Source organism: Amphichorda felina (genome assembly GCF_050947745.1).
Source record: "Amphichorda felina strain 45539 chromosome Unknown scaffold_4, whole genome shotgun sequence".
Lineage (NCBI taxonomy): Eukaryota > Fungi > Ascomycota > Sordariomycetes > Hypocreales > Bionectriaceae > Amphichorda > Amphichorda felina.
Window position 1 is genome coordinate 586,626 of NW_028145046.1, and position 25,061 is coordinate 611,686.

General features: G+C 54.8%; 9 protein-coding genes across 9 annotated transcripts; 3 read left to right on the forward strand and 6 right to left on the reverse strand.

The window, feature by feature from the left end:
• Positions 1 to 158: 158 nt before the first annotated feature.
• ACO1O0_003932 (uncharacterized protein) lies at positions 159 to 1,053 on the forward strand (the record flags this gene model as incomplete). The annotated part of the gene is made up of 2 exons (XM_083193375.1): positions 159 to 372; positions 434 to 1,053. 2 exons carry the CDS (start codon positions 159 to 161, stop codon positions 1,051 to 1,053), a joined length of 834 nt encoding a protein of 277 aa, XP_083050323.1.
• A 37-nt stretch (positions 1,054 to 1,090) lies between these two features.
• On the reverse strand, positions 1,091 to 2,774 carry ACO1O0_003933 (chromate transporter; the record flags this gene model as incomplete). Its single annotated transcript, XM_083193376.1, has 4 exons — positions 1,091 to 2,288; positions 2,347 to 2,468; positions 2,545 to 2,592; positions 2,658 to 2,774. The coding sequence occupies 4 exons, from the start codon at positions 2,772 to 2,774 to the stop codon at positions 1,091 to 1,093; spliced, it is 1,485 nt and encodes a 494-aa protein (XP_083050324.1).
• A 1,340-nt stretch (positions 2,775 to 4,114) lies between these two features.
• On the reverse strand, positions 4,115 to 4,829 carry ACO1O0_003934 (uncharacterized protein; the record flags this gene model as incomplete). Its single annotated transcript, XM_083193377.1, has 2 exons — positions 4,115 to 4,572; positions 4,811 to 4,829. 2 exons carry the CDS (start codon positions 4,827 to 4,829, stop codon positions 4,115 to 4,117), a joined length of 477 nt encoding a protein of 158 aa, XP_083050325.1.
• A 701-nt stretch (positions 4,830 to 5,530) lies between these two features.
• Positions 5,531 to 6,843, reverse strand: ACO1O0_003935 (Zn(II)2Cys6 transcription factor; the record flags this gene model as incomplete). The annotated part of the gene is made up of 3 exons (XM_083193378.1): positions 5,531 to 5,964; positions 6,025 to 6,552; positions 6,618 to 6,843. The coding sequence occupies 3 exons, from the start codon at positions 6,841 to 6,843 to the stop codon at positions 5,531 to 5,533; spliced, it is 1,188 nt and encodes a 395-aa protein (XP_083050326.1).
• Positions 6,844 to 11,250: 4,407 nt separating this feature from the next.
• On the forward strand, positions 11,251 to 11,929 carry ACO1O0_003936 (iron-sulfur cluster assembly protein CIA2; the record flags this gene model as incomplete). The annotated part of the gene is made up of 2 exons (XM_083193379.1): positions 11,251 to 11,485; positions 11,547 to 11,929. 2 exons carry the CDS (start codon positions 11,251 to 11,253, stop codon positions 11,927 to 11,929), a joined length of 618 nt encoding a protein of 205 aa, XP_083050327.1.
• A 563-nt stretch (positions 11,930 to 12,492) lies between these two features.
• Positions 12,493 to 16,014, reverse strand: ACO1O0_003937 (P-loop containing nucleoside triphosphate hydrolase protein; the record flags this gene model as incomplete). Its single annotated transcript, XM_083193380.1, has 5 exons — positions 12,493 to 13,058; positions 13,376 to 13,463; positions 13,571 to 15,711; positions 15,788 to 15,927; positions 15,995 to 16,014. The coding sequence occupies 5 exons, from the start codon at positions 16,012 to 16,014 to the stop codon at positions 12,493 to 12,495; spliced, it is 2,955 nt and encodes a 984-aa protein (XP_083050328.1).
• Positions 16,015 to 16,585: 571 nt separating this feature from the next.
• ERG10 (acetyl-CoA C-acetyltransferase) lies at positions 16,586 to 17,976 on the forward strand (the record flags this gene model as incomplete). Its single annotated transcript, XM_083193381.1, has 4 exons — positions 16,586 to 16,650; positions 16,714 to 16,763; positions 16,827 to 16,899; positions 16,974 to 17,976. 4 exons carry the CDS (start codon positions 16,586 to 16,588, stop codon positions 17,974 to 17,976), a joined length of 1,191 nt encoding a protein of 396 aa, XP_083050329.1.
• A 570-nt stretch (positions 17,977 to 18,546) lies between these two features.
• Positions 18,547 to 22,700, reverse strand: SIN3_1 (transcriptional regulator SIN3; the record flags this gene model as incomplete). The annotated part of the gene is made up of 6 exons (XM_083193382.1): positions 18,547 to 19,086; positions 19,143 to 20,840; positions 20,896 to 21,720; positions 21,783 to 22,341; positions 22,394 to 22,494; positions 22,572 to 22,700. 6 exons carry the CDS (start codon positions 22,698 to 22,700, stop codon positions 18,547 to 18,549), a joined length of 3,852 nt encoding a protein of 1,283 aa, XP_083050330.1.
• Positions 22,701 to 22,916: 216 nt separating this feature from the next.
• On the reverse strand, positions 22,917 to 23,717 carry SIN3_2 (Transcriptional regulatory protein sin3; the record flags this gene model as incomplete). The annotated part of the gene is made up of 1 exon (XM_083193383.1): positions 22,917 to 23,717. One exon carries the CDS (start codon positions 23,715 to 23,717, stop codon positions 22,917 to 22,919), a length of 801 nt encoding a protein of 266 aa, XP_083050331.1.
• Positions 23,718 to 25,061: the final 1,344 nt, after the last annotated feature.

Consider the following 25,061-nt stretch of genomic DNA (forward strand, 5'->3'; position numbering starts at 1 on the left):
AAAAGCAGTCGTCATAAGTTTAGACGCCTGGTAGGTAGTGATATAAGTGGTATCACGTGACGTCGCGTCGCAGTCGCTCATCTTGAGCTCGTAAGAAAAAAATGAGACTCCAGTTTCACCTCGTCCAACGTCGCGCCTCCACTGCCATCGCCATCAAGATGCTACTCCCACGACTCGTCCGGCCTCTGGGAACCCCCATGCCACTTTCCTCACGCTCAATTGTCCCACGAATCCTGCCCCGAGTGCGCCTGGCTCTAGGAAAGACGCCTACACAAGCGCGATGCTACGCTCAACCAAGCTCCAATCCAACGCGTGCCGAGGAGGAGCTCAAGCGTCTCGCCCGTGAAGCCGCCAATAACTCGACAGATAAGAGTAAGAATCATCAATAACATGCATCGCATTTCCAACTGATCTCATGCTGACGCTGTCTCAGAGCTTCCCGAGAAGGTACTCGTCTTCCACGCTGGGACTGGCCGTACCACGTTCCTCGCCCTCATCAAGGTCACCTCGCTCCTCCTGGGCGCCTTCTTCGTCGGCATCGTCACTCCCACCTACGTCAAGTCTGAGAAGCCCCTGGGCGACACTGCGCAGGTTATCTTCTGCGGCATCGTGCCCCCGCTCTTCATCGCTTTCATCACCGCCCCCTTTGTCACCCATGTCCATGTCCACCTGCCTGCCCAGGCCCGCGGCTCCAAGGCCCATCTCGAGCGTTTTGTCCGCTCTGGTGCCATGGCGCCCTCTACTCCCATCTCGCTCACCACCATGAGCTTCATTGCCAAGCCGCGGACCACCACCATCCAGGCTGGCGACCTCGTCCCCGCCAACCGTCGCTTCGGCATCATCAACTACATCCGTCGGGAAGGCCCGGCTCTCGAGGAGGAGCGCAAGCGGCGCAAGTGGTACATGTTCCGGCCGGTCACCAGCTTTTACGTACAGCAAGGCCGGCCGGGCCAGGTGCGCAAGGTCCGGTACCAGGAGACGAGGCCCGACCGCGTTCAGTGGTGGATCTGGGAGGCCATCAAGGAGAAGCTCGCCGCGAGGGTATCAGCATAAAACACTCTTTTCATACACGAAACTACTACTATTCCGATCAGGTCGTCACCACTCCATACCAGATCAACCCCATCACGGCCCCCATGATGATTGCCACGGGCGGCTTCACACCAAACCACATGCCGCCCACATAGCTCGTCGCCGTCACAACCACCCACCACGGCTCAACCGCCAGGCTCGTCCCGTCGCGGTACCCTTCGTCAATGTACCCAATCTGCCACAGCCGGTACACCGCCGTGTATATCAGGCCCACGGCGCCCGCGTTGACGCCTCTCACTATAGACTTGACCCACCGCGTGCCGCGGACCGCGCTCCAGATGCCCATCGTCCCGTGCACGAGCCACATGCCCGGCAGGAAAATGCCCAGGTATCCTACCAGGGCGCCCGCGGCACTGCTCATCCCCGCATTGACAGCCGTCAGGCTGCCCAGATAGACGGCAAAGTTGAAGTTGGGGCCCGGCCACGCCTGGATCAGGGCTAGGCCGATGAGGAAGTCGCGTGGGCTGACCCAGCCCTCGGCCACGACGTACTCGCGCAGAAGCGGGATGACCACGGGCCCGCCGCCGAAGATGATGGTCCCGGCGAGATACATGTTTGCAAAGAGACGGTACAGCAGTGGCTTGTGGGGCAGAACGCCGCGCAGGACCATGACGACGGTGAAGCTGAGCAGGAAGGCCACGACGATGCCTAGTCCGACCTTCCACGACATGTTGAGGCGCCGCTGGGGCGGGACGATTCGCGGCTCGTCTGCGGTCGAGGTCGCGCGCTCGTCGTCGGTCCGTTCGGGAGGGGGTGTCGGGGGTCCCCGGGTATCCCGTGAATCCCTCGGCGACAGCTGGCTGTCCGTATCCCGTCCAGCCCGCTCCTCTATTTGAACTCCCTCCTCCTCCCGCGGCGCGGTCCTCCTCTTCCCGAACACACCAGCAATCTTCCTGATAGGCCCATGCAACCACCGGTAGTCGTGCACCACGGTCACCATACCCGCCAGCGCCATGAGCAGGGGGAAATACCACAGGGCATTGTACATCATTCCCGCGGCGCCCGCCAGGAACACCAGCACGCGCGTGATTGGGTCCGTGATGGCCTTTTGCGACAGCTCCACGGCCGCCAGCACGATGATACCCACCGTCGCCGCGTTGAGACCCGAGAGCAGCGCGTAGACAGCTCGGGGCAGTGTCTCGGACACGTTGGACACGCCGATCGAGAGGCCGTACATGCCCAGTGCACCAGGAAGGCTGAGGAGGGTTAGATTCTAGATGTTTCGCGGCCGAGCGGTGCGGAGGGCAATCCTACCTCCATATGAGGAAACCCAGAACGGCTGAGGGGAACCCGTCGTGGATGAGGTTGATACAGTAATGCATCTTGGTGCTCGCCGGACCCGACAGGGCCTGGCACACGCTGAATAGCTCCTGATACTGCGCTCCGTAATATAAATAGTCAGTCACACAGACAGTATATTCAGAAAGAGACAGCGCCCGGTAGTTCACTCACCACCTGCTCATCAATCCACTTGAGCTTATTGGTAAACTTGTCGTGAAACTATTATCCCCGGTGCGGCCTAGTCAGTCCAACTCGCTCTGCCACTCCAAAAGCCGATAACTCACAATCTTGAAGTGGACCGGCGGGCCCCCGAACGCGGTGAATCCGAGGTGCCAGTTCTGTCTCACCGTGTTCCACGCGCGGTGGCCCAGGTCGTCCGCCCACGCCGCCCCCACAGCCATTTTGCCTGCCGGATTGATTGTCTTGTGTAACTCGTACAAGGTTGAACAGAGGGGAGTGAGGAGCTCAATTGAGCATGCGCCCAAGACAACTTGACGCAAAGTTTCTCAATTGGCCAAACAGACCGAAGGGGGGAGAAGATGAAGGATGAATGAGTAAATGGATGGAGAGAGAATGGCGACACGATATATGCTTATTTATGGCGACAGCTTAATTGGTGGGGATCGGCGACCAGATCTCGGGCTCAAGAGACCGGGGGTTTGGGACACTCGCTGTCAGTCTGACACTGTCCTCTTGTGAATGGCTCGATTTCGTTTCTGTTCTTGAGGCTCCCGCCCACGTGCTCCCGCTGCTGCACATGAGCCGCCCGCTTGCCCCCTGTAAAGCATATGGAGCTGTACGTAATTCCCCTCTCCAGCTTCAACGTTGGTTTCCGACGGCTAACGCAGTCCGGAATGATGGAACATGCAAAGGACAAAGTTCATCTCATTCGTCGTTCATCGCCCATGTAGCACATACCGCTATCCTCATCCTACACAGAACACTGTACCCAAAACCATGCGCCTATCATCCAAGACCTACAGCGTCCACGCTGTAGCGCAAATCAAAACGCCCCATATCTTTGCGGATGGCCTCTAAACGCTCCTCTCGTCTGCTCCAACCTCGGTCGGTGTGTAGGAATCGCTTCCCCGATCGATCATCCATCTACTAACCCCCGACATAGCTCGGCTGGAGCCTCTTTGGAAAACAACATGGTATCAACACTTCCCCAACACCAACTGTGATGTGTGCCGTTGCATCTTGCCCCTCTCAGGCCGATAACCCGAATTGATTCTCCCACTCAATCTTCTGGTGTTCCTTTGCGTGCAAAGCGAACCCATTTACGCCCCCTCTCCATACTCGCAATACATTAGTATGCGCAGAGTTCGTGTCAACAAGCTCTCCACACCATCATCTGAGAAAGATCTGGCAGGCCCTTCTAGCGACGTTTCATCATTTGCCCACCGTCATAATCCCACGGTCGTTTCAGGCCGTCCTCGTAAACGCTCGCCACAGACTCCTGCCACATCGCTGGGGTGACAAAGCTTGGTATCGCGGGGGCACTGTACTGCTGCGGGGAGACCTGCTGCGAGCCAGGCTGGAGGGCGTCATGGCTAGCTGGATATTCCGGAAGGTTGGAGACACCCGGCGGGCCTGCAGATGATGATAGATTTAGCGGCCTGGCCTGGGAAAGTGAAGTCGGCTCCGTTGGAGGGGGCGTACCAAACGATGTGTTCCATTGCCTAGGTCGTATGGTCAGCGCTCTGGGTGTGAACTAGCCTACACCCCCGGGTGGGATCACTCACTCAAAGATTTTGGCCGGATTCCACGAGGGATGGTCTGCGAGCGACATGCTCTGCTGTTGAACTCCTGGTGCCTGGTCACCCTGGGACATCATCATTATTGGCTGTCCAGCTGGGGAGTCACCTTTGCTGTCCGCGGCGCCGGTCGAAACAGGAGGTGAGATGGGATGGCCAGTATAACTAACGGTTTGAGTGGTCTGCGGGCCCAGGTGCTGGTCCATGGATGCTGTGTGGTCAGCGGCCGACCTGTAGCTATGGGACCCTTGCGGAGGGCTAGAATGATTGGATGGTCGGGGGCTTCCGTAGGGGAAACTGGGCTTCAGCACGAAGCGTTTGCGCGTGTCGGCCGAGAACGCTTCACGAACAGCCTCCACCTGCTGACGAAGGTCCGGCATGGCCCAGACCTCCATGACCTTCTCCATAATCCTCATGTGACGGGTAAAGAACTCGGCGGCATCTGTATTCAAATCTGGGTCCGGTGAGACTATAGCAACCTGCGATTTCATGTCAGCCCGAATAATAGCAAAAAGAAATATCACGAAATAGTGGCATACGAGATGAAGAAGGATGCATGACAGCCCCGCGTAGACAGTAAAGCTATAGCCCCTCTGCATGCAGTGGAGGCCTTCTAAGCCACCCACGTTGATAATTGCCTCTTGCAGCCGGCATAATGCCTTGGCAGAGTCGTAACACACCATCATATGGTGCTTCCATTGCTGGGGGTTTGCTCCGGGGTCGAGAAAAGACAGTTGCGGTCGGTGATATAGGATAAGGGTGAGGTAATAATAAGACAAGAGGTTGCCAAGGAATGGAGACGGCAGCCATGGCGCGGAGCCATCGGGAGGAAAGCTGACGGAAAGATCTGCTGGCAGCTCGGCTAAAAAGGTATCGAAGCCTTGGTTGAGCTGCAGTATCTCGGGATCAATCCCCCATTCCTTCTTCTTCTTCACTCGCGTATAAACCGAGCTCATCTTCCGTACGTTGCGAACGACTCGTGAGATATAGGTAAAATTTCGAGAGGTGTGGTACTCAGCGTCATCGCCACCAACAACCAGATGCGGAACACTGAAATCAACACTGTCGATCGGCACGGCAAGGTCGTGACGTCCTATTGTTCATTCGGTTACTTGATTCGTTCACTAGGTGAAGGATGAGGGAAGAACACAAACCTTGGGGTGCTCCAACCATGACTTCGCAGACAAACACGGTTTGCCATATGCGTTTCCGCAGCTGACATTCAGCTGGGCTAGATTCACATCTCCGACCAGCTTGATGATCATCATAATGCTCATCAAGACCCAGGTCAATACCCATCTGAACACACTGCACCACTGTCATCCAGGAGCGGTAGTAGTATCCACGCTTAGGCACGGCTTCTCGAGCTTTGAGGATAAGCAATAAGCCCTGCAAGGTACTCAAACGTGGAATATCCATGAAAGAATCAGCATGTCCTGCTTCAGGTTAGTAACCCAGTACCTCATACAGTTCGCCGCGATCTTACTTGAAGCGAGGGCAAGCCACTGCTGCCCCTCAGAAGGGTCGTCTCTCAAACGGCCACCAAGAGCAAAGATGGCTTCGAGGATGAGCGGCGATATTGATTCTCGACTTGTGTGCCATTGGTGTAAAAACATAGACTTGTTCAATACCGGTACATATGGGTGGACATGGTTGAAAAATGCATCAATATAATTCAAGGCATCTGGTTCCTCCGGCATTAGATCAGGAGGGATACGGATCTTGGAGCCTGGGCCCGCTTTGACTGGAGGCAGCATGGATGAAAAGTCGTCCTCGTCTTCGAAAGCTGGCTCTTCCTCTCGGCGAAAGGAAGCTTTATTCCTAAGGTACGGCGCTGAAAGCAACGGTCAGCTACCGCAGGGCAAGGAGAAGAACTAGCATAATATGGCCATACCTGTTCCTTTCTCGTCCACCTTCAAATTGCCGAGAAGTTCAGAGAGATCCTGCTGCGCATACGATTCGGGAGAGTACGCCTCCGGAGAAGGTTCATGCGGGTTGTTGGGCTGTAAAGGGGGCGTCGGGAAGACACCCTGGCCAGCGTATGGCGGATCCATGGTAGATACTGGAGGTTGTACGGAGGTATAGTTGAGGCTAGGCTGGTGAGATTGAGGCGCATCATAGGGTATGCCTTGGTACCCAGCTGTAGTCGAAGCATCAGAGTAGTGCCCTGGCGGAGGAGGCGCATACACGGTCTGGCTAGTTTTCGGTGCGGCCTGCATCATAGGCTGCTGCATCGGCATATGTTGGAACTGGTCGGGCTGGCCCAGAGGGCCATCGTACGTAGGGTCGCCAGAGCCGTCGTAGCCGTTCGGTCGGACGCAATGAAGCTTTAGTCTAATACAAGCCGAGCACGGCCAGGTGTTGGTGGTGGCCGCATCGCACTTGATCTTTCTCCTCCTGCAACCCTCACAGGCCCTCATAACTAACGGCGCAGGACGGTTAGCGAAGTAGTACACAACTAGCACTACCACCGTAGAACTCGCATACCCTTGAGCCGCTTGTGGCGGTTGTGCTCGTCGACGAACACATAGTCTACAGAGAGCCAGTCAGAAGACAAATCACCGGGAACGCGGGTCGTGTGATCGGGAGAGGTATGCGCACTCTTCTGTGTTTCCCGCTGAGGGTACTGCTGCGGCGCAAAGGTGAAGGAGCTCATTTGGACGTTTTGAGGGTTCTGGGGTAGTATGCGACGAGCGGTCGGATCGTTCGACATGGTTGGATCGCGGTTCGGTTCGATTCGGGTAAGGTCAGCGCAGCCTGGCGACGTCGGGCGCGACGCTGCCACCCGACATGAAGCCGACGCAACGAGAGCCTGGCCGAATGGCTTCAAGCGCGGTTGGAGTGGCGGGCGAAGCTACCAGCAATGCGAAGTGATCGACAGTGTGATCGGTCAGGTCGGGGACCGAGTAAGTCGGTAGGCTCGCTAAGGTAGACGGCGCGAATTGTGATTAATTGTCTGCGAGGGCCGCGGGGGAGGTGAAGAGTTGAGACGTCGTCCCTTTGCTCTCGCTCCGTTCCCCCTGGTCCCTTTTTCGCTTGATAGGTAGTTGGTGGACTCGGCAGGCTAAGGAGAGAGCGATGACGGATTTGGGGTGGGCGGGATGGCTAGGGAGGGGAAGGGGAGGCAGCAAGCGCACCAGCGAGGCAAGCCAACAGGAGTCCAGGACGCTGAGGGCCACGGGAGCGCACTGGATTGGCGGTGGCCTGGGCTTATTATGGGACTTGACAATTGATGGTCCTGATGGCTCATGGGTCGCAGCAAGCTAGTGAGGCAGTCCTGCGGGTGGTGGAGGATCCCAAGTTTGGAGGGCGAGGGATGATTCGAGATCACCGTCAGAACCCTGTAGCCTTGTACCGCCCCCGTACCCATATGGATCAAGGCAATTGACCTTGACGATATACGGAGGCTCGGAGGACGCAAAACGGCGACCGGGAGTAATACTATGTACCAGAATCACCGTCAGTTCACCGCCCATGCGTAATTAGTATAGCGCGTTGTCCCTTGGCGCCGTTGCAAGTTGAGGACCCAAGCCTGTGTTGTGCCTGTCCCTCTACCTCCGTCAAAGCTTGTGAGAATCATGTGTTGGAACTGTTTGGTCGGTCCACACCGACGGGGTTCTTATGTCCGAAGTGGAAATGGCGGGAATAGCTCCGCAGCCTGTATCTCCCCTTCTTTTCTGTTTCTCTTATTATTGCCTCTTCTTTACTCTGGAAAAGAATTTCTTGAGGCTGATACTACACGACAACCGAGATTCGCAGGGCAGGCAGGGTGAAGAGTGAACGATTCATGGATCGAACGCATTGCACGTATAGGGTGGCTGGACGACAGCACACAGCTGGGCGGTCGAGGTGGAGCCACAGCACAGGGGAGAAGCAATAATATTGATGAAGGTGCTACGGATATGTACTCCGTAGTATAGGCTGAAACGTGCTCGGGGTTCAATGTGCGATGAATGGCGACACAAGGTCGACCAGACCGGTCCAGTAGGCGCAGAAGTGTGTCATCTTTGATCTTGAATCGTTCGAGACGGTTGGTGCGGCGCCATTAATACCGCCTGGAGTCGGTGGAACCGGTATCAAAACCATGGTCGAAACGTGATGATGTGCCATGTCCCACCATCCACTGGAAGCCAAGTTCAAGCGTGGACAATGTGAGATGAGGGACAGTAGAAATGTTGGACGTTGGGAGTGGAAGTGGCTGATATATTTTCCAGAGAGGGCATCATCGAGAGAAGTAATGGCCTAGGTGAGGCAGGAGGAACTCCCATCATCGATGGCCTGCGCGATCGTGCCTGCCTCAATTTGAAGCGCCAAGGGTGCCATGACACCAGTCCCACCAATTACTACTGCCTTAGTGCTTAGTTGAAGTGTTAGAGAGCTGTAGGTATTACTGCTGGGAATACTATAAAGAGGGCCTCGATAAATTGGTCCTTGAAGAACTGCTCAGGCCTTGACAGATAATCCTACCTAGTGTTTTGCTGTTGGTTGGCGCCGGGAGAACATCTTCGAACGTGGTGTGTCTCGGCAGATGTTTCCTTAAAAAAAAAGACCCGATTTTTGGGAGTCACCGCGCTCCGCGTTTGGAAACCCCAGTTTCCACTTCCACCTACTTACTATAATACTTCTTACATACTCCATACAGTTCCCATCACAGCCAGGCCGATTTGCAATTTCAAGCGTGCCAGTGCTCTGTTCGGCTGCCGACCATGGTTGCCCATCAGTGCAATTAGAATATCCGAACACTGTATAGTATAATATTACTACAAGGTATTAAGCCCTCTCTTGTGCAGATTCTGGCTTCCCTAAGGGCTGGTAGTGGTCGGCGACCACCAGGTAGCGCCCGGGACCGAGTCCACCAGACCTTCAGGTACGTACGGGTCCGAGCCTGCGGGGGGCCTCCAGGCTCCAGCAGCACTGGGCACTGTGGTGACTGTGCAGACTGGAGTGCACACCCGTTTATTCCGAACACCGTATCCAGCCGAGATCTACTATTAGGGCTATGCATGCGATACTCTAGAGGTAGATCAATTGATCCGACCAACATACCTAATATTAATAATACAGATACTCAAGAGTGTAGAGACGTGGCCAGCGCGGGACTTGCATGCGGCAAGTCGATCTCGGATAATACTTACATGTAGGCAGATGGCTGTACTTCGTAGACGGCCCCCAAAGAGTCTAGAAGCAGTGTCACCTACCCTCCATATATACCTTATGCAGGTAAGCAATCCCCGGAACTGAGAGCCCCTTGATGCCAGTTGCAACAGTTTCGGACTCTTTCTGACACGACACGGCCTGGGTAGGTTAGCACCGAGTAATACGCATCCTGCAGGTACTTTGGTTGGTTTGTCCCGCTTCGCCGCGTACACCATCTCTGCGCTGCAGTTTGGCCTGAAGGCGTGATGGAACGCTGTGCCGACTGCTGCACAGGTCCAGCCCTCCAACAAATCACCAATAAGAGAGAACCATGGCTATCGACTTGCTAGCAAAGTCCTGCCCGTCGCATAGCCCAGTCGGAGATGAGACCTATAACACGGATACATGAACAATTATGTCGGAACAATCTGGTTCGTCCCCCTATTATATGGATACCTCGGTGAAGTATATCTTGGTCAGCAAGTACGTAAGTACTGGTATTATTAGATATAATTATATTTGTCCCATTCGCCCGAAATGACAATGGGCGGTGGAAGCGTCTCTTCTCACATGCTCCCTGCATTTGATGCGAGAAGTCAGTTACCAGGGGGCAAGGGGGCTGCCAGGCCTGTAAGAAGCCGAGGTTCTGAGGTGACATCCATGGATTCAGCGCCTGTGCTGGGCAGCCGTGCCACCAGGCGGCAGCACTAACCTTCCACCGTCCCAGCCTCCCCCGCACCCGTTGTAACAACTATGCCTGCCACCGCGCTGTTGACCTGGTTAGTACACATGCAATGACTTGCAACCATGGAGGCAATATCAACCATGTCGCCATCTCGTGATGCAACCCATCCACATGGCCTCGGCGGCTCTACGGCGCGACATTATCTCCCCCTATCTGTATTCGTAGGGGTTATTCGAGCGGATATTAGAACCAACAAACTCCTCATTACTCCGTACTCGAGCTACTAATACTAGTAGGTACTCGTACCTTATGCGCCCCCACTGTATGTACCTTATTGGGTACTAGTAGTTGGCGCAAGCTGACAGTGCTTCTCCCCTGAAATGCGGGGAGCCTCCTCTGACAATCTGCAACGCTCATCAACACACAGTGTGCGACTCTTTGTGCCCTGGAGGCGGTCTCCCTTTTCCTCTTGTGCCAGAGCAATCAGGAAAGTGTCACCAAGTGACTGGGTGATCGAGCACACCTAATATACATTATTATGTATGTACTAACGGCAGTTCGTTTCCAATGCCGGTGCAAGGCTCGATGGACGTATGCCAGATTGACAAGTCGGTCCCGCTCCATTGCCCGTTTCTAGCAACCCCATCCGGCTGGCCGTTGCTGAGAGAGTAAGCCCCGATTCCCCAGGGAACCCCCCGTAAACCCATGATTCGAGAAGCATTCCAGAGCTTCTGCTCCTTCGCACCATGATCATACCACCTGCTTCTAGGCTCCAGCGGGGAGGTGTGGTCATTTGCCAGCCCTATGCGCCAAGAAGCACATCCCCTACTTTCACCATGCGAGCGAGTAATTGAGTTGCATATTATTTTATTGTAGGTATTGCAGCAAATCCGCCGGTACGGATATCCACCCATGTATTCAAACTGGAGACAAGGCCGCGCAGCTGAGAGGCGTTGAAGCTTCATCTGAAACCCAACGTGATGGCAGTTATGGACAGATAGCATGAGTGGCGGTGGTGGTCCACCCCTCAGGTCACAGGAAGAAGGGACCCTGCGATAACGGGGGCGCTAACAGAATTACGTACCTGGTGGCGTCAGGGTGCTTGGAAATCTTTCCCCTCCCCCCTCCATGCACGCCACCTCCAGATCCAACCTCATTCCATCCTCGTGTGCCACAACGAATCGCCAAAAGCCGAAATTCATCGCTCCATTCCTGCCTCTCCATTTGTAGAAACCAGCCGAAACATTTGGTCTCAGAACCCGACGTCTCGGAGACCTCCGGGCCTCAGAACCTGACATCATGGCTGCCGCCCTCGACAACGCCAACCCAACCATCCTCAGCGCCTCCCAGCTGCCCACCCGCCAGAAGAGGGTGGTCGCGCGCCAAGGCCCTGACTCCAAGTACAGCGACATCATTTTCGAGCGGCCCTCATACCTATCTAAGCCGTTCTGTCTTGACGAGACCTCCTGGCCAAGTTTCGGTGGTCAGGATGAGCAGTTCGCCTCCGATCCGATAGACGAGCAGGAGATATATGGTACGTTTTTATGATGCGGGTGCAATAGTACCAAACTGAGTCTAATATTGTTGGTCTTCAGATCTCATCTCGACCATCTCCGACCCCGAGCACCCCGTCTCCCTCGGCCAGCTCTCCGTCATCAACCTTCCAGACATCCACATCACCCCGGCCCCGATCCCCGGCGTCGTCCCCTCGCCCAACACCATCGTCACCGTCCTCATCGAGATCACCCCGACCATCACCCACTGCTCCCTGGCCACCGTCATCGGCCTCGGCGTCCGCGTGCGCCTCGAGCAGGCCCTGCCGCCCAACTACCGCGTCGTCGTGCGCTGCAAGGAGAATAGCCACAGCCAGGACGACCAGGTCAACAAGCAGCTCGGAGACAAGGAGCGCGTGGCGGCGGCCCTGGAGAACGACACCCTGAAGGGGGTTCTGGACAAGATGCTCGAAACCTGTGCTTGAGGGATATGTTATTGGGCTCTCCCTAGAAGGTCTGATGACTCTAGAGTAATGGCCGGTTCTTGATGGAAGCAAAAACCTCTCGCTTCCTAAAACCCCAGGTCATGTGGCAGAGCAGCCAGCATGAACAGGTGGAGAACATCACTGGGTGTATACAACCGCTTGAAGTTCGAGAAAACACCTTAAAGCCAAGCAAGCCAAGAGGGTGAACGACCAATGCAGTCGAAGACCCCAAGCTGCAAAAGATGACGCTATTTCTTGCCCTTTTGCTTGGCAAACAAGTCTTGGATCAGTAAATGCATTCAGGGTTGATGAAACCCCAACAATGTCTTCAAAGGAGGAAACGGAAGAGGCGTGTTGAAAATGCTATCTGATTAGATGGGACGGGTCAAAGTTCAGAAAATGAGCTCAGATGCCTCCTGTTCATAAGGAGGTCTTCGATTTTGGTATCCCAGACTGTATATACATCTAATACGCCAGAGTGATTAAACATGGCAGCCAGATTGCCTTTAATCCCAATTCCTCATATCATCCGCCACTTCCGTTTCATTCCTGTGACTACTCCTTTACATCTCGCCCAGCAGCCCACTCTCCATGAGACTCTGGTAGAACTCAGGCTCCAGGAATGTCCGCACGCTGACATCCTCGCTCAAACCCTTCCGCCTCCTTGTCTTGAGCACAAAGTCACGGGCCGTAGCCTGCGCCGAGGCGGGCTGCAGCGGCCGAATGATTTGATCGCGGTCGAGCGGGTCGCCGGGGACAATGTTCCAGCTGTCAAAGACAAGGCTGACCATACTGCTTCCCTGAGTCTTGATGCGCAGATCTGTCTCGAAGCCGAAGGAGTCGATAACAGGGAGCAAGCCGTTGACACGGTACAGGGGCGTTCCGGCGACAGGGCCGTCTGAGAGGACGTGGCCTCTGCGGCGAGCGAGAACGTTGTACACTTCCATATATGAGTCCTCGGGTCCAGTGACGGAGACGGAGTAGACAGGCTCCATGAGGCGTGGGGACGCCATGAGGAAGGAGGAGTAGCAGGCACGACGAGATGTGGGGATAATTTGGCCACCTCCACGTGCGATAGCCTCGCTGGCTAGCACGACATCGGTCAACCGGAACTTAGTGTTGCGGATCGCTGTGGCCCAAATATGTTAGCTGGGGATGTGACATTGTTGATTACTGTGTAGCAAGACAGTGTATCTTGGCAGTCAGTTGGCGGGGTATGTGATCAACGGAGCATAGATGATCACATCACCAACTGCCAAGGACATGTAGTAGATCTGAAGCCCATTGAGTAGGGCAGCAAGATGGGACCGTTGGATGCAGATATGGATGATCCGAGATGTGTAGTTGGAGTGTAGAGTTCGAGCAATCCAGCCGGGCGGACCCAGACATTGCTTGTCCCGAACCCAAATGCAGCAGGGGGAAAGGAGGGAATAGAGTAAAACTTACGTTCTTCACATAGCGGGCCCTCACGGGTTGCCCAGCTGAATCCTTGCCGAATCGATTCTTTGACTGTGCCAAGGAGCTTTTTGTCGACCTGCCAAAAGATGCCCGTCAGTCAAACAGCTTTCAATGCATATGAGGTTCTCCGCTTGAAGGCGGCATAGTAACCCCTCGCGCATGCATGATTGTACTCTTACTCACCTCTGTGGGAAGGGTATCATCCTGAAGGATATTGGGGCTCATGTCTTCTGGTCCAAAGGCCCAGATACTCCTGGCCGCCAGCTTGTCCCACCCGTGATGCTCCTCAAAGAACTTGGCCGTCTTGCGAATTGGGTCTCGGATCTTGACGGCGCCCGTCTCAATGTCTTTTGCGATTCCATTTTCTAGTTGCTCCGCAACCATGGTAATCTTGTTCTTCTTGTTGGGAGTAATGGCATAGCACTTGGTTGCTGATGTCTCGACTACTGTCTCGCAGAAGCGCGTGACAGGATCTGAGACCTTAATATCCATGTCGGCGTACAAACGCCGCAGATCATGTAGCACGCAGTCCATGTACAGCTCTCCCGTTCCCAAGATGATGTGCTCACCCGACTCCTCCACCTTGGTCTTGATGAGAGGGTATGACTTGTTGATCTTGCGTAAACCGTCCAACATCTTGGGGAGCTCGGACGGGTTGATCGGCTCGACAGCAATCTTAAGAACCGACTCTGTGAAATGCGTCACCGGCCGGAAGATGTAGGCGTCTTCATCGTCCTCCAGCTTTGGCGGTACGATCGTAGCTGACTTGACAATCGAGTTGTCGACGCCGCTCAGGAGCACCAGATTTCCAGCGGGAACGCCGTCTGTGGGAATATTATATCTCGTCTCTGCAATGAACACCTCCGCAATGGATGCCATTGCCATATCTTCTTCATCATCCAGAGAGTACCCCTCTCCAAGCACGCGAACTTGCATGCCTGGCCGAGCAGTACCGCTAAGCACACGGCCAAATGAGTAGAAGCTCTTAGCATCGCTGGTGTTGAAGAGCTTAGTGACATGGACAATCAAGGGTCCATCCTGGTCACAGGCCTTCATCGATGAAGCCACCTTCGTGTCTGTGGGACCAGTGTAGTAGCGGTCGAGCATTCTCTCAGCCCCTCCCATCGGGGACGGAATGTGGCGTACAATCATGTCGACAAATCCCGTCGACGGGCCGAAAAACTGCTCGCATACTGCCTTCAGGATGTCCTTCGCATCCGCCTTGTACTGTGAAGGCTTGAGCTCTATGCCTAAAGATGCTAGTACCGGTTTCAGCTGCTCTGGACTATCGCTGATAGAATGCGTGAAGACCTTGTATATCGGCTCCAGAACAAAGTGGACGAACGACCTTGCTGAGCGGTCCTCCACGGGTTTCCTGGTAAAGTTCCGCTTCTTGGGGTTGAAGTAAATATCGCCCCATAATCTCCGAGCAAACTCTTCCGTGTCGATATCACCAAACACGTCGGTGTACATCTTGGCGAATGAGGGCAGCGTGAAGCACCAACCCATATCCGTGCAGGCAAAGAGAACATTTCCCTTTTCAGGGCTGATGCGCTTCGATGCCGCAGTCAAAGGGACTGTGTCCGCAATGACGCTGTTCACCTCCTCCACAACGTGTTTGAGCTTGAAGTAGGCGTCCTTGGGTGGTAGCTTCAACTCTAGGATCAGGCGGTCCATCTTGTTGATGATGAGCGTCAGAGGAATGTCTTCCAGCACAGCATGCTTGATGATCTGTTCCGTGTTGATCTGAACACCTTCCACCACATCCACAACCAAACACACGCCATCCACCAGTCGAAACGATGCTGCAACTTCGTCCACAAAGTTAACATGGCCGGGAGTGTCGATGAAGTTGACGAGATGGGATTTTCCCTTCGAGCTTTGGAGTACGAGGGTCATGGGCGCAGCCTTGACAGACACCCCACGCTCCCTCTCCGTAATATGAATATCGGTGTACCTCAGCTGCTCATCCCTCTTCTTACCAACTCTCCGCTCTAGCCTGTCGGTGATGTCATGGGTCTCAAGGACCAGCATGTCTGCAAACGCTGTCTTTCCATGGTGAAGGTGGCCAGCAAAGGCAACGTTTCGGATCTGTTCGGGGAAGTTCATAAGATCTGTCATGAACTCTCGGTCGAAAAACACCGGGGGGAGGTCCGCCTCCTCGATGTTGAACTTCTTCTGTTCGACAGGGGCGATAATGGGCTGGGTGAGGGGCTGCGCATCCTCCTCCTCTACACGGGTCTCGACCTCCGCGCCATATACTTGCTCCGCGGTCGGGTAGTATTGCTTGTCCTCGTGCAAAATGATGGCGTTCGATGGACCCTCTACTCGCGCTCAAGCGGCGCATCTAGTCAGCTTCGCGACACCCCCTGTACCATAGCCTCAAAGGGTAGAACAAACCATCTATCTCCATGTGCTCTTGGCCCGTCGCACGGTCTGCCACCTCGGAGACATCGTCATCGTAGACATAGTCATCGGCATTGACACCCGCCTCAGAGACATCCTCAGACTCGGCCTCTTCACCAATGAAGTTGCCAAACCTAGTGTGCGGTCAGCGCGTTGGAGCTCGTTCCGACAGCGAAATGAAGCTGCGCAAGGGGCCCATACTCATCGTAGAGATCATCCATCTTTCCAATGACAATCTTCCCGCTTTTCCCGAGATGAAAATGGCACCAACAGCGATCGAAATTGCGGGTTGTTGGCACGGGCTCCGGGTGCTAGCTGTCTGCGCCCCAGTGGGTGACGCCAACCTTGAACATTTTTGATAGCTGAACGCGACAAGGCTGACAAAGATCACGTGTGGTACTACAAGGCTGTGCGAAATCAGATCATGTTGAGCACGCTGATTGGTTTGGCGTTAGATGCCCCGCCTACGAAGGAACCGCCTGCAGGTGCGTATCGACGGTGGAGCCCCCAGCGCTAGTGCGTGATGCCCTGGATTGGTGGAGTACCGAAATACGCCGAGCAGTGATAGGTGGGTTTTAGGTGAGCGTAGTTCGGCCCTTTTTTTACACCTCTGTGCCCCTCTGCGATTGTTGGCCTGGGTGTCACCAACAAATCGAGAAAAGGTGGGAGAAACAACCGACCATCGGAGAGATATTAGACGGTGAAGCTTTTCTTACACAGTTTCCCCTTCTCTTTCCTTCATCATATCTTTCCTGTTCTTATCTATCCTTCCTTTTCGCAAGCGTCTTCACCATGTCGAACCTTCCTCCCGTCTACATCGTCTCAACCGCCAGAACCCCTGTTGGGTCTTTTCTTGGGTCAGTTCAGCTCTGCCCCGCGCCAGTCCTCCAACAGGAACCCCGATACTGACTCTCATGCAGCTCCCTCTCCTCCCTGACTGCGACGCAGCTGGGTGCTGAGGCTATCAAAGGTATGTTCGCCAGTGATTATCTGCGACGAAAACGCTGGCTAATCTTCTTCCGTCGCCTTATAGGAGCGGTTCAGCGAGCTGGAATCAAGAACGAGGACGTCGAGGAGGTCTTTTTTGGCAATGTCCTCTCTGCTGGGTATGCTCTGAAATCCCCTAATGCGCCATAATCTGCTCCTCTTGAATGCACTGCTGATAATGTCCTCCATCCAGCCTCGGCCAGGGCCCTGCCCGCCAGTGTGCCATCGGCGCTGGCCTCCCCCAGACCACCATCGCCACCACCGTGAACAAGGTGTGCGCCTCGTCCCTCAAGGCCATCATCCTCGGTGCCCAGAACATCATGCTCGGCACCTCTTCCGTCGTCGTTGCTGGTGGCACCGAGTCCATGTCGAACACCCCCCACTACCTGCCCAACCTCCGCAACGGTGCCAAATACGGCGACCAGACCCTTGTCGACGGTGTTCTCAAGGATGGTCTCACCGACGCCTACAAGAAGGAGCACATGGGTCTCCAGGCCGAGCTCTGCGCCGCCGATAACACCTTCTCCCGCGAGGACCAGGATAACTACGCCGTCAACACCTACAAGCGTGCCCAGGCCGCCACTGAGGCTGGTCTCTTCAAGGAGATTGTTCCCGTCGAGGTCCCCGGCGGCCGCGGCAAGCCTCCCGTTGTCATTGACCGTGACGACGAGGTCAAGAACCTCAACGAGGCCAAACTGCGTGCCATGCGCCCGGCTTTCAAGTCAGACGGCACCGTTACCGCTCCCAACGCCGCCCCTCTCAACGATGGTGCCGCCGCCGTCGTCCTCATGTCCGAGGCTAAGGTCAAGGAGCTCGGAGTTAAGCCCATCGCCAAGATCCTCGGCTGGGGCGACGCCGAGCGCGAGCCCGAGCGCTTCACTGTCGCCCCCGCTCTTGCCGTCCCCAAGGCCATCAAGCACGCCGGTCTGTCCGAGTCCGACATCGACTTCTACGAGATCAATGAGGCCTTCTCCGTTGTCGCACTCGCCAACATCAAGCTCCTGGGCCTCGACCCTGAGAAGGTCAACGTCTTTGGCGGCTCCGTCGCCATTGGCCACCCTCTAGGCTGCTCTGGCGCCCGCATTGTCAGCACTCTGACCACCGTCCTCAAGGAGAAGGGTGCCAAGATTGGCTGCGCTGGTATCTGCAACGGTGGTGGCGGTGCTTCGGCCATCGTCATTGAGAACTTGCAATAAGCGTCCACGGATTTTAGATGAGATGATGAGCTTACATTAATTGGAGATACAAAATGTCACTTGGACAATTGAACAACCTCGCATATGCCTACCTTAGCGTGGCTAGATGGGTTGGCCACCATGAATTACTTTAAAATGCTAGAAAAGAATTAGTATGAAAATCGATTGGGATAAAAATACATGAAGAGCAGAAAACGGGCAACGTTTCTGTTCTCCCTATTCGATGACTAGGAAGGTATACATCCCCTATGCCATCGCTCTCTGCCCAACCCCTCAGCAGAGCTATCCGCCATCCCCTTGCCTCATACAATCAATACCCCCGTTTTGATTTCTCCAATTGGCAGCCAGAAAACAAACACAATAGCAGAACGGAGACGAGCGCTTAGAGTAAAGAATAAAAAGACATAAAACCCAGAAAAAGGGAAACACAGAAACAGAAAATCAACCATGTATGCCATCTTTCTTGCGTATAGGTTTCATTGCCCAGGAAGTTCCTCCATTCGCGATAAAGGCAAAAGCCCCAAGAAATCATCAAACTATGATTCTCCGACCAGACACTTCCTGTCGGGTCTAGTCCATGTCCACATCGACATTAGCATTGGGAGGCACAACACCCTCGTCCATCCACTTGCGGAAATTGCTGTTCTGCTCTTGCACCTCTTCAGGGCTCATGTCCTTAGCCCAGACAGGGTTGTGGACAAACTTCTTGGTGAGCTCCACCTCGCGATGGTTGCTGAGGGCTTTGGTGAACTTCTCTCGGCGCTCCCGCTGCTCGTTAGTCTTAGGCGCCTGATCGTAGACAAAGTACTCGGAGGTGCCAGGTTCCCAAATCATCTTGGAGGATCTAAGACAAATACTGACGACAAGGTTCTCCTCATACGACACCGGCTTAGGGATAGAGCCCCCATCAGAGTCGGCGTCACCCGAAGGGAGGTTGCGTGTCAGAACCACTTTTTGCAGTCTCGACCTCGGGATGCCCTCCGTGGGTTCCACGCGAATAAAGGACGAGATGTAGTATTGCCAGCGCTCACGAAGCTGCATATCATCTGTATGGAATGTGGTCTCGTCACGCTGCAGCCAACGGACAGTTGCTGTCGACTCCTCAGGGTACTAAATCATGTCAGTGGCTGATGATGAGAGGAGGTGGGAAAGATTTTGGTACTCACCCAGCGAATTGCAAACAGTTCTCCATCCTTGACACACTTCTCAGCAAATTTCCGAGCGCTGATCTCAGTCTGGTAGCTGGTCTCCTGCTTCTCACGGCTGTTGATATACTGTTGAATCAGATCCGGAGACTTCTCCTTGGCATCGGTGCTGCTGCAGGTAAGAGCAAGACGGCACAGGGTCTTGAGCAAGTCCTGAATGGTGTACAGCTTCCAGCCGTTACGCAGGTAGTAGTGACGCATGACATCTTGGTAACGGTTCTCATCCGCCTCGCCGGTGATATAGTCCTCGATCAGCTCCACAGTTTTCGGCCAGTAGGTCGTAGGGTCATCATTGGGCGAGAAGAAGGCCATGTGGTTGTCCGAATAGCCAATATCTCGGGCAGGCTTCTCTTTACTCAGCCGCTTGACTTCGAATGCGACATTCTCTTTGCTGTTCTTGATGTCTTCCAGGCGGGTGTACAGCGTCCGGAAGATATTGAGGAAGACGAAGATGGTCTGATTGCAGAAGAAATGATACCACTTGCGCGCGAAGAGCCCATCCGCCTTAAGCTCGCCGTCCGAGTCCAAGAGTCCATTGCTCTCACCGACGACAACCGGCTTCGGGACGCTCGGCATCCACCGCTCGTTCGAAACTTCGGGAACAGTACCATCATCAGCCGCATCAGGCATGTCTTCTTCGTTCGAGCCGACGTCGGGTGTTGTCTCCTTGCTCCCCGAGGCGGCACTGCCCTCCTTCTGATTCCTAGGCCTGCTGGCATTTCGCCCAGGATCAAGAACGCCTCGGAGGAGATCTCCCTTCTTCCCGTTCCGACGGCTCCGGCCATTCGTGAGCTCGGCTGGCGTGTGGTCATCAACATCCTCTTCTCCTGAATCAAGCGGAACCTTAGGGAGCCTGTCCTGGAACTGCTCCTCGGGAATGTCGAAAAAGACAGGAATAAACATTTCAAGAAACTCAAGAATGCGCTCCTTCTCTTGGTTGCTATGCTGGCCAGCATTCAAGCTGTAGAGCATCGCTAAACGGAGCAGCTCAACCACTACCTCCTTGTCGCTGAAATCCCAGGTGAACTGGTAATGGGAAGCCTTGCCCTTGAGCGCGCGCTCACGGCGCTGCTCTTCATGCTTAGTCTTGATGACATCAACCAAGTGCTTCGCCGTGAGATTTTTCTTGTCGCTAGACTTGACAAGAATGCCCATGTGGTCGAGACTCTTCAGGTGCATGTTCTCAGTCTGAGCATGCCACACCTTCTCCCATTCACGCTGAGAGAAGCGCCAATCCTCGTCCTTTTGCTTCATGCGAGCAAGGAGAACTGGGACCACGTCAAAGGGATGGCTGTACATGTCGTTAACAACATCGATTCCACGGTCCCCGTAAATCTTCTTGCATATCCGCTTGAAGATGGAGGTGCTCTGGCCAGCAAGGGCCTGATGCATGTAGAATCCCTCGCGTTCTTCTGGTGACATGGCCAGCATCGACTGGGCGATGGGTTCGAGCAGCTGGATGCATTTCAGATTCGCCTCAATATAAAAGTCATAGTCATGACGCTCCTCTTCAATGCGGTGCAGCCCTTCTTCAAACTGGTTTTTTCGGTGGGCTACGAAGCCAGAGTCTTCGGAAGCCCAGGTAGGGTGGGAGGCCCACTCATCATTTAGCACAGACTGGCAAAGCTCGTCTCGCCCGCTACAACGCTTCAATCGTTCCTAGATAGAAAGTGTCAGCCAAAAGCAGCATATATGTAAAATCAAGATAACCTACCCTCTTTGGCAGAAGTCTGTAGCTAGGTCCGTATCCTCGGCAATTGCTAAGGGAAACCTTTTCGATCGGTGGTTCAGGGCGATTGTCAATGACCACGTCCTGAGTATCATAGCCCACGAACGCCTTCCAGAAGCTCAGCAGATCAGGATTCGCACCAATGAACTGAACACCCTTGTGAAACAGCGTATTCTTGTCAATGATATTTTGGCTGAAAAGATTGCAGAGCTTGAGGAACTCGTTCATAGAAGATCGATTGCCAAGGAACTTCTTGACACGTTCGAAGAAGGCGATCTCATCCTGGGTCGAAGTCGTGGCAGCCCGGGGCGGGTAGGGTTCAGGCATCATCGGAGTGAGTGTGGGTTCCACAACGGCACCATCGGCTGTGGCGCGTGCATGGCTCAACTTAGGCCGCTTGGCACCATTAACAGTGCTCGGTTGAGCTAGTCGGCTAGCAGCAGCAGCATCTGTCAACAGGGCGCCCGCATTAGCAGCCTGCTTGTCCGCTGCTCGTGGTCGCTTCTTGTTGTCTTTGCTCGCGCTTGCCGGAGGCGCAAAGCTCCCAAGAGGCGGCATCTTCTGGCCATCTCTGGGCTGAGGGGTTCTTGCGCCACCCATCCCCTCTTCGCCACGCCCGGGAGTGGCCTTGTTTGCTTGGCCAGCAGACTCCGGGAGGAACTGCTTGAACGACTCTAGCAGATCTGGTGCCTCGTGAAAGAGGGCCGTAACCTGTGCATAGACATCCTGGATAGGCTTCTGTTCCCTTTGGTACGTCTGGAGAATCTCCAGAAATTGTTTATAGATCTCCGGTTTGTCCTGGAAGCGGTTCTTGGAAGATGATTAGCCTCTGTAGATCATGCACCGACGCCACCAAACTCGGTGAAACTCACCTTGATCTTGTTGACATATGAAATAGCGTGGTTAAACTCCACCGGCCCCTTGGCACTCAGCGGACCCTGACCAGAGTTGCCATTAACGGGGGCCGGTCCAGAAGGAGTTGGTGTATGAGCGTTGCGAGTGTTGGCCTGGTTGCCAGCGCCCCCACCCACTGGTGCCTGTGATGTATTCCTTTGCGGACCCACAGCTGAGCCCTCATAAGGGGCCCCTTGAGCAACAGCCAAGAGGTTGGAGCCATTCTGCACAGGAGTGCTGAATGTTGCCTCGGGGCTCTCAATGCTACGCTGAGGTCGCTGCCACTGAGCACCACGATCCTGAAAGGGAGGCTGCCCCCCAGCCGAGGACCCATGTACTTCGGTCTGACTTCCGCGGCCTGCAATCTGCTGCATAGTGGTCCCCATGGGAGTGGTCACCCTGATGGTATTCGGGTCATTGCCAGCGCCACACTCTATCCTATAGCCCGGGGGTAGGAAAGTGTTGAATCCCTGGATCAGATTTGGATGCCCCGCAAACAACTCGGAGACTCTGTTGATGACGCCAGGAGTGTCGATCCTAGTGCATGCTGTCAGTCGAATTCGGCGCCGGGGCGTCCGACATCACTCACGATTGGCTCTTGAAATCTTTCATAATGTCCAAGAACCTATTGTATACATCGGGCTGATCGTGGAATTGGACCTTAACCTGATCCAAGTAGGTGAGGGCGTCCTGAAGCGCATTAAATGTTAGCATAGTTCTCAAATATGCGCGTGCGATGCCTCAAAGGAAGGGAAGATGGCATGTACGAGGTAGCTATCATAAAGGAACCAAAGGCCGACATCGCTGCCACGCCAGGAGGGCAAAGGCTCGCTTGCGTGCGCAAACGCGATCTGCGTAGCACCGAGCGATGATCCCCTCCCAGGCACGGCACCCATGGCCCCGGTGGAGAGAGAGCTCATGCCCACGCCTTTGCAACAGTACCAGGATGGACGACTTCAACAGTACTCCCGTCGATAGATGACTGATCGTGACGGTAGAGGCAAGTGGGTTTTCTCCTGCCAGCCGGGGAAACAAAACAAGGTAACAGGAACTAGGTACAGAGTGGGAAGGTAGATTGGGCTCGTGAGATGCAGGTGAAAGTGAACAGCGATTCAGAGCTTGCTGGTAAACATGTGGGGACGGAGGACAAACCACTCGCTGGGAAATCGGAAGCGATCCTCGGATGGAAGAAAATCAGGTAGAGAGAGTCCACTCACATTGAGAATGGGTTGCTGGCCCTGGGTGATGCCGCCAGGAATCTGATGGCCCCCAGGGGTCATCCCACGGAATGGAGGACCACCTTGTTGGCCACCACGCCCATCCTGCTGCTGCTGTGATTGTTGCTGCTGCTGTTGCTGCAGCGCCCCGCCAAACACAGCTGCGGCGGCAGCGCTGGGTCCGGTGGCACTCTGCGAGCCGGCAGCGGGACCCTGGGAGTGCGGCATGGGCGCAAACATTTGATGCTGCGCGCCGGCATTTCCCTGCCCGCCGTGCTGCCCCTGGCGGCCGTGCTGCTCCGACTGCTGCAAGGGGCCGCCGAAGCTGGCCACAGAGCCCGGAGGAGCGCCGCCGCCGCCGCCACCACCACCACCCAAGGGGACGTTTGGCGCGTTGCCGTTGTAGTTCCCAAGTATCCCGCCAGGGCTGTGAATAGCGTTGGCCGTTCGCGAGGCCACGGGCTGGTGGATGGGGATCGAGCCGGCACTGCTACTATGATGGGGTGTCGATTGGAACCGCTCGTTTGATTCGCGCTCTCGGTCGCGATCGCGATCGCGCTCTCGTTCTCTCTCCCGCTCATGGTCGCGGCGGGCCATCTCCTCATGCTGCTGGAGGGCACGATGTCGTTCTTCCATTTCGCGGTCCCGATCGTAGGGCGCTGGGCCGCTGCCACCGTGGGGGTGTTGACTGTTCATGCTAGTCTGGGCCAGAGCGATCAGCAACAGTTCTGCAAGAGAGTGAGAAAGCGGCAGCTCGTTGGAAATCCCCAGAAGCACAATAGCAATGCCGTGCGGGCATGGGCCCGGGGATAGAGTGTCTTTCTTTGGCGTCCCGCCACTCTTCGGCTCAGGAGACCAGGCCGATTGTGCCGTAGCAGCGACAGCGGCGTAGGCAAGGAGGGAAAAAGACTTACAGGCACATGAACCAGAAACCATCTACATGGGTAACAGAAGGCAGATAAGATGCACCGAAAAAACACGACTGTCCAGACACGGGACGTGGGGTGCTGGGGGTGCCGCTGGTCTGAGGATGAATTGTTGCAAAGTTGCGAAGCAGCTCCCTCTTTGACGCTCTGGGTCTGGGGGTGACGAGATGTGACCGGGGTTCGCACAAGCTGAGCGCGGCGGATGCCGCATCACGTGGTGATAAGGGGGATGGAGATCGATCCTTTTTATCTCGGCAATAAAACTTGCAAGGTTGCCAGGTCGCGACGCTACCCGCCCAGCGCCCAGCCGCTGATCCGCGACACAATTCCCGAATTCGGCCAATTGGTGGAGGTGGGGCCGTCGGCGTCATAACAACCTGCAAAGAGTTGCTCTCAGGCTCTCGAGCTCTCATGCTCTCAGGGCTCTCAGGGCGCTGGAGGCCACATTTGAATTCTTCCCCCATCAGCTTTTCTATTAATGAATAGGTATCCTAGGTATCATCTGGAGGCCCTGTCTCCATACATCCCTCTTTGTAGATGCCGTCGACAATTGAACCTCCACCCACAAAGTCCAGGAGCTGGGTAAGTCCTCTCTTAGCGTCAGACCTGGAAGGAGATTCAGTCGGCCCCACAACAAGGGTTTAGCATCGCCACCAGCCTCTATACTCGTACTAGTATTATCAGAGAGTTAAAAAGTTCAACGCTATCGATAACCACGTTGATAGTAGTTAGCTCCTCTACGACGTACACACATCTACAATATACTTTTTTCATATCGATTTTCCCTTAGAGTCTACCCAGCATCAGCTACTCCTCGTGTAGATATCAAAGTACCAATTTCACAAGTATTTACTTTCTACTCGCGCCCAACGATACCAGCGTTCATCAGCATTATTATTGACGATAATCCATATGTCCGGGTGTACATGTGTCAACTAATTTCCACAGGCCTGTCAACTTTGGCGATTAATCGTTTTCATTGCCTCAACTGCTGAGTCTGTACCGTTCTAGCCTTATTCACAGCAGTCTCTGGCCTAGCCAACCCCTAGCAGGAAAAGAAAGCAGAGAAACAAACGCCAGGGACCGTTGAAGCCCATCCTAAACGCCAACGCAA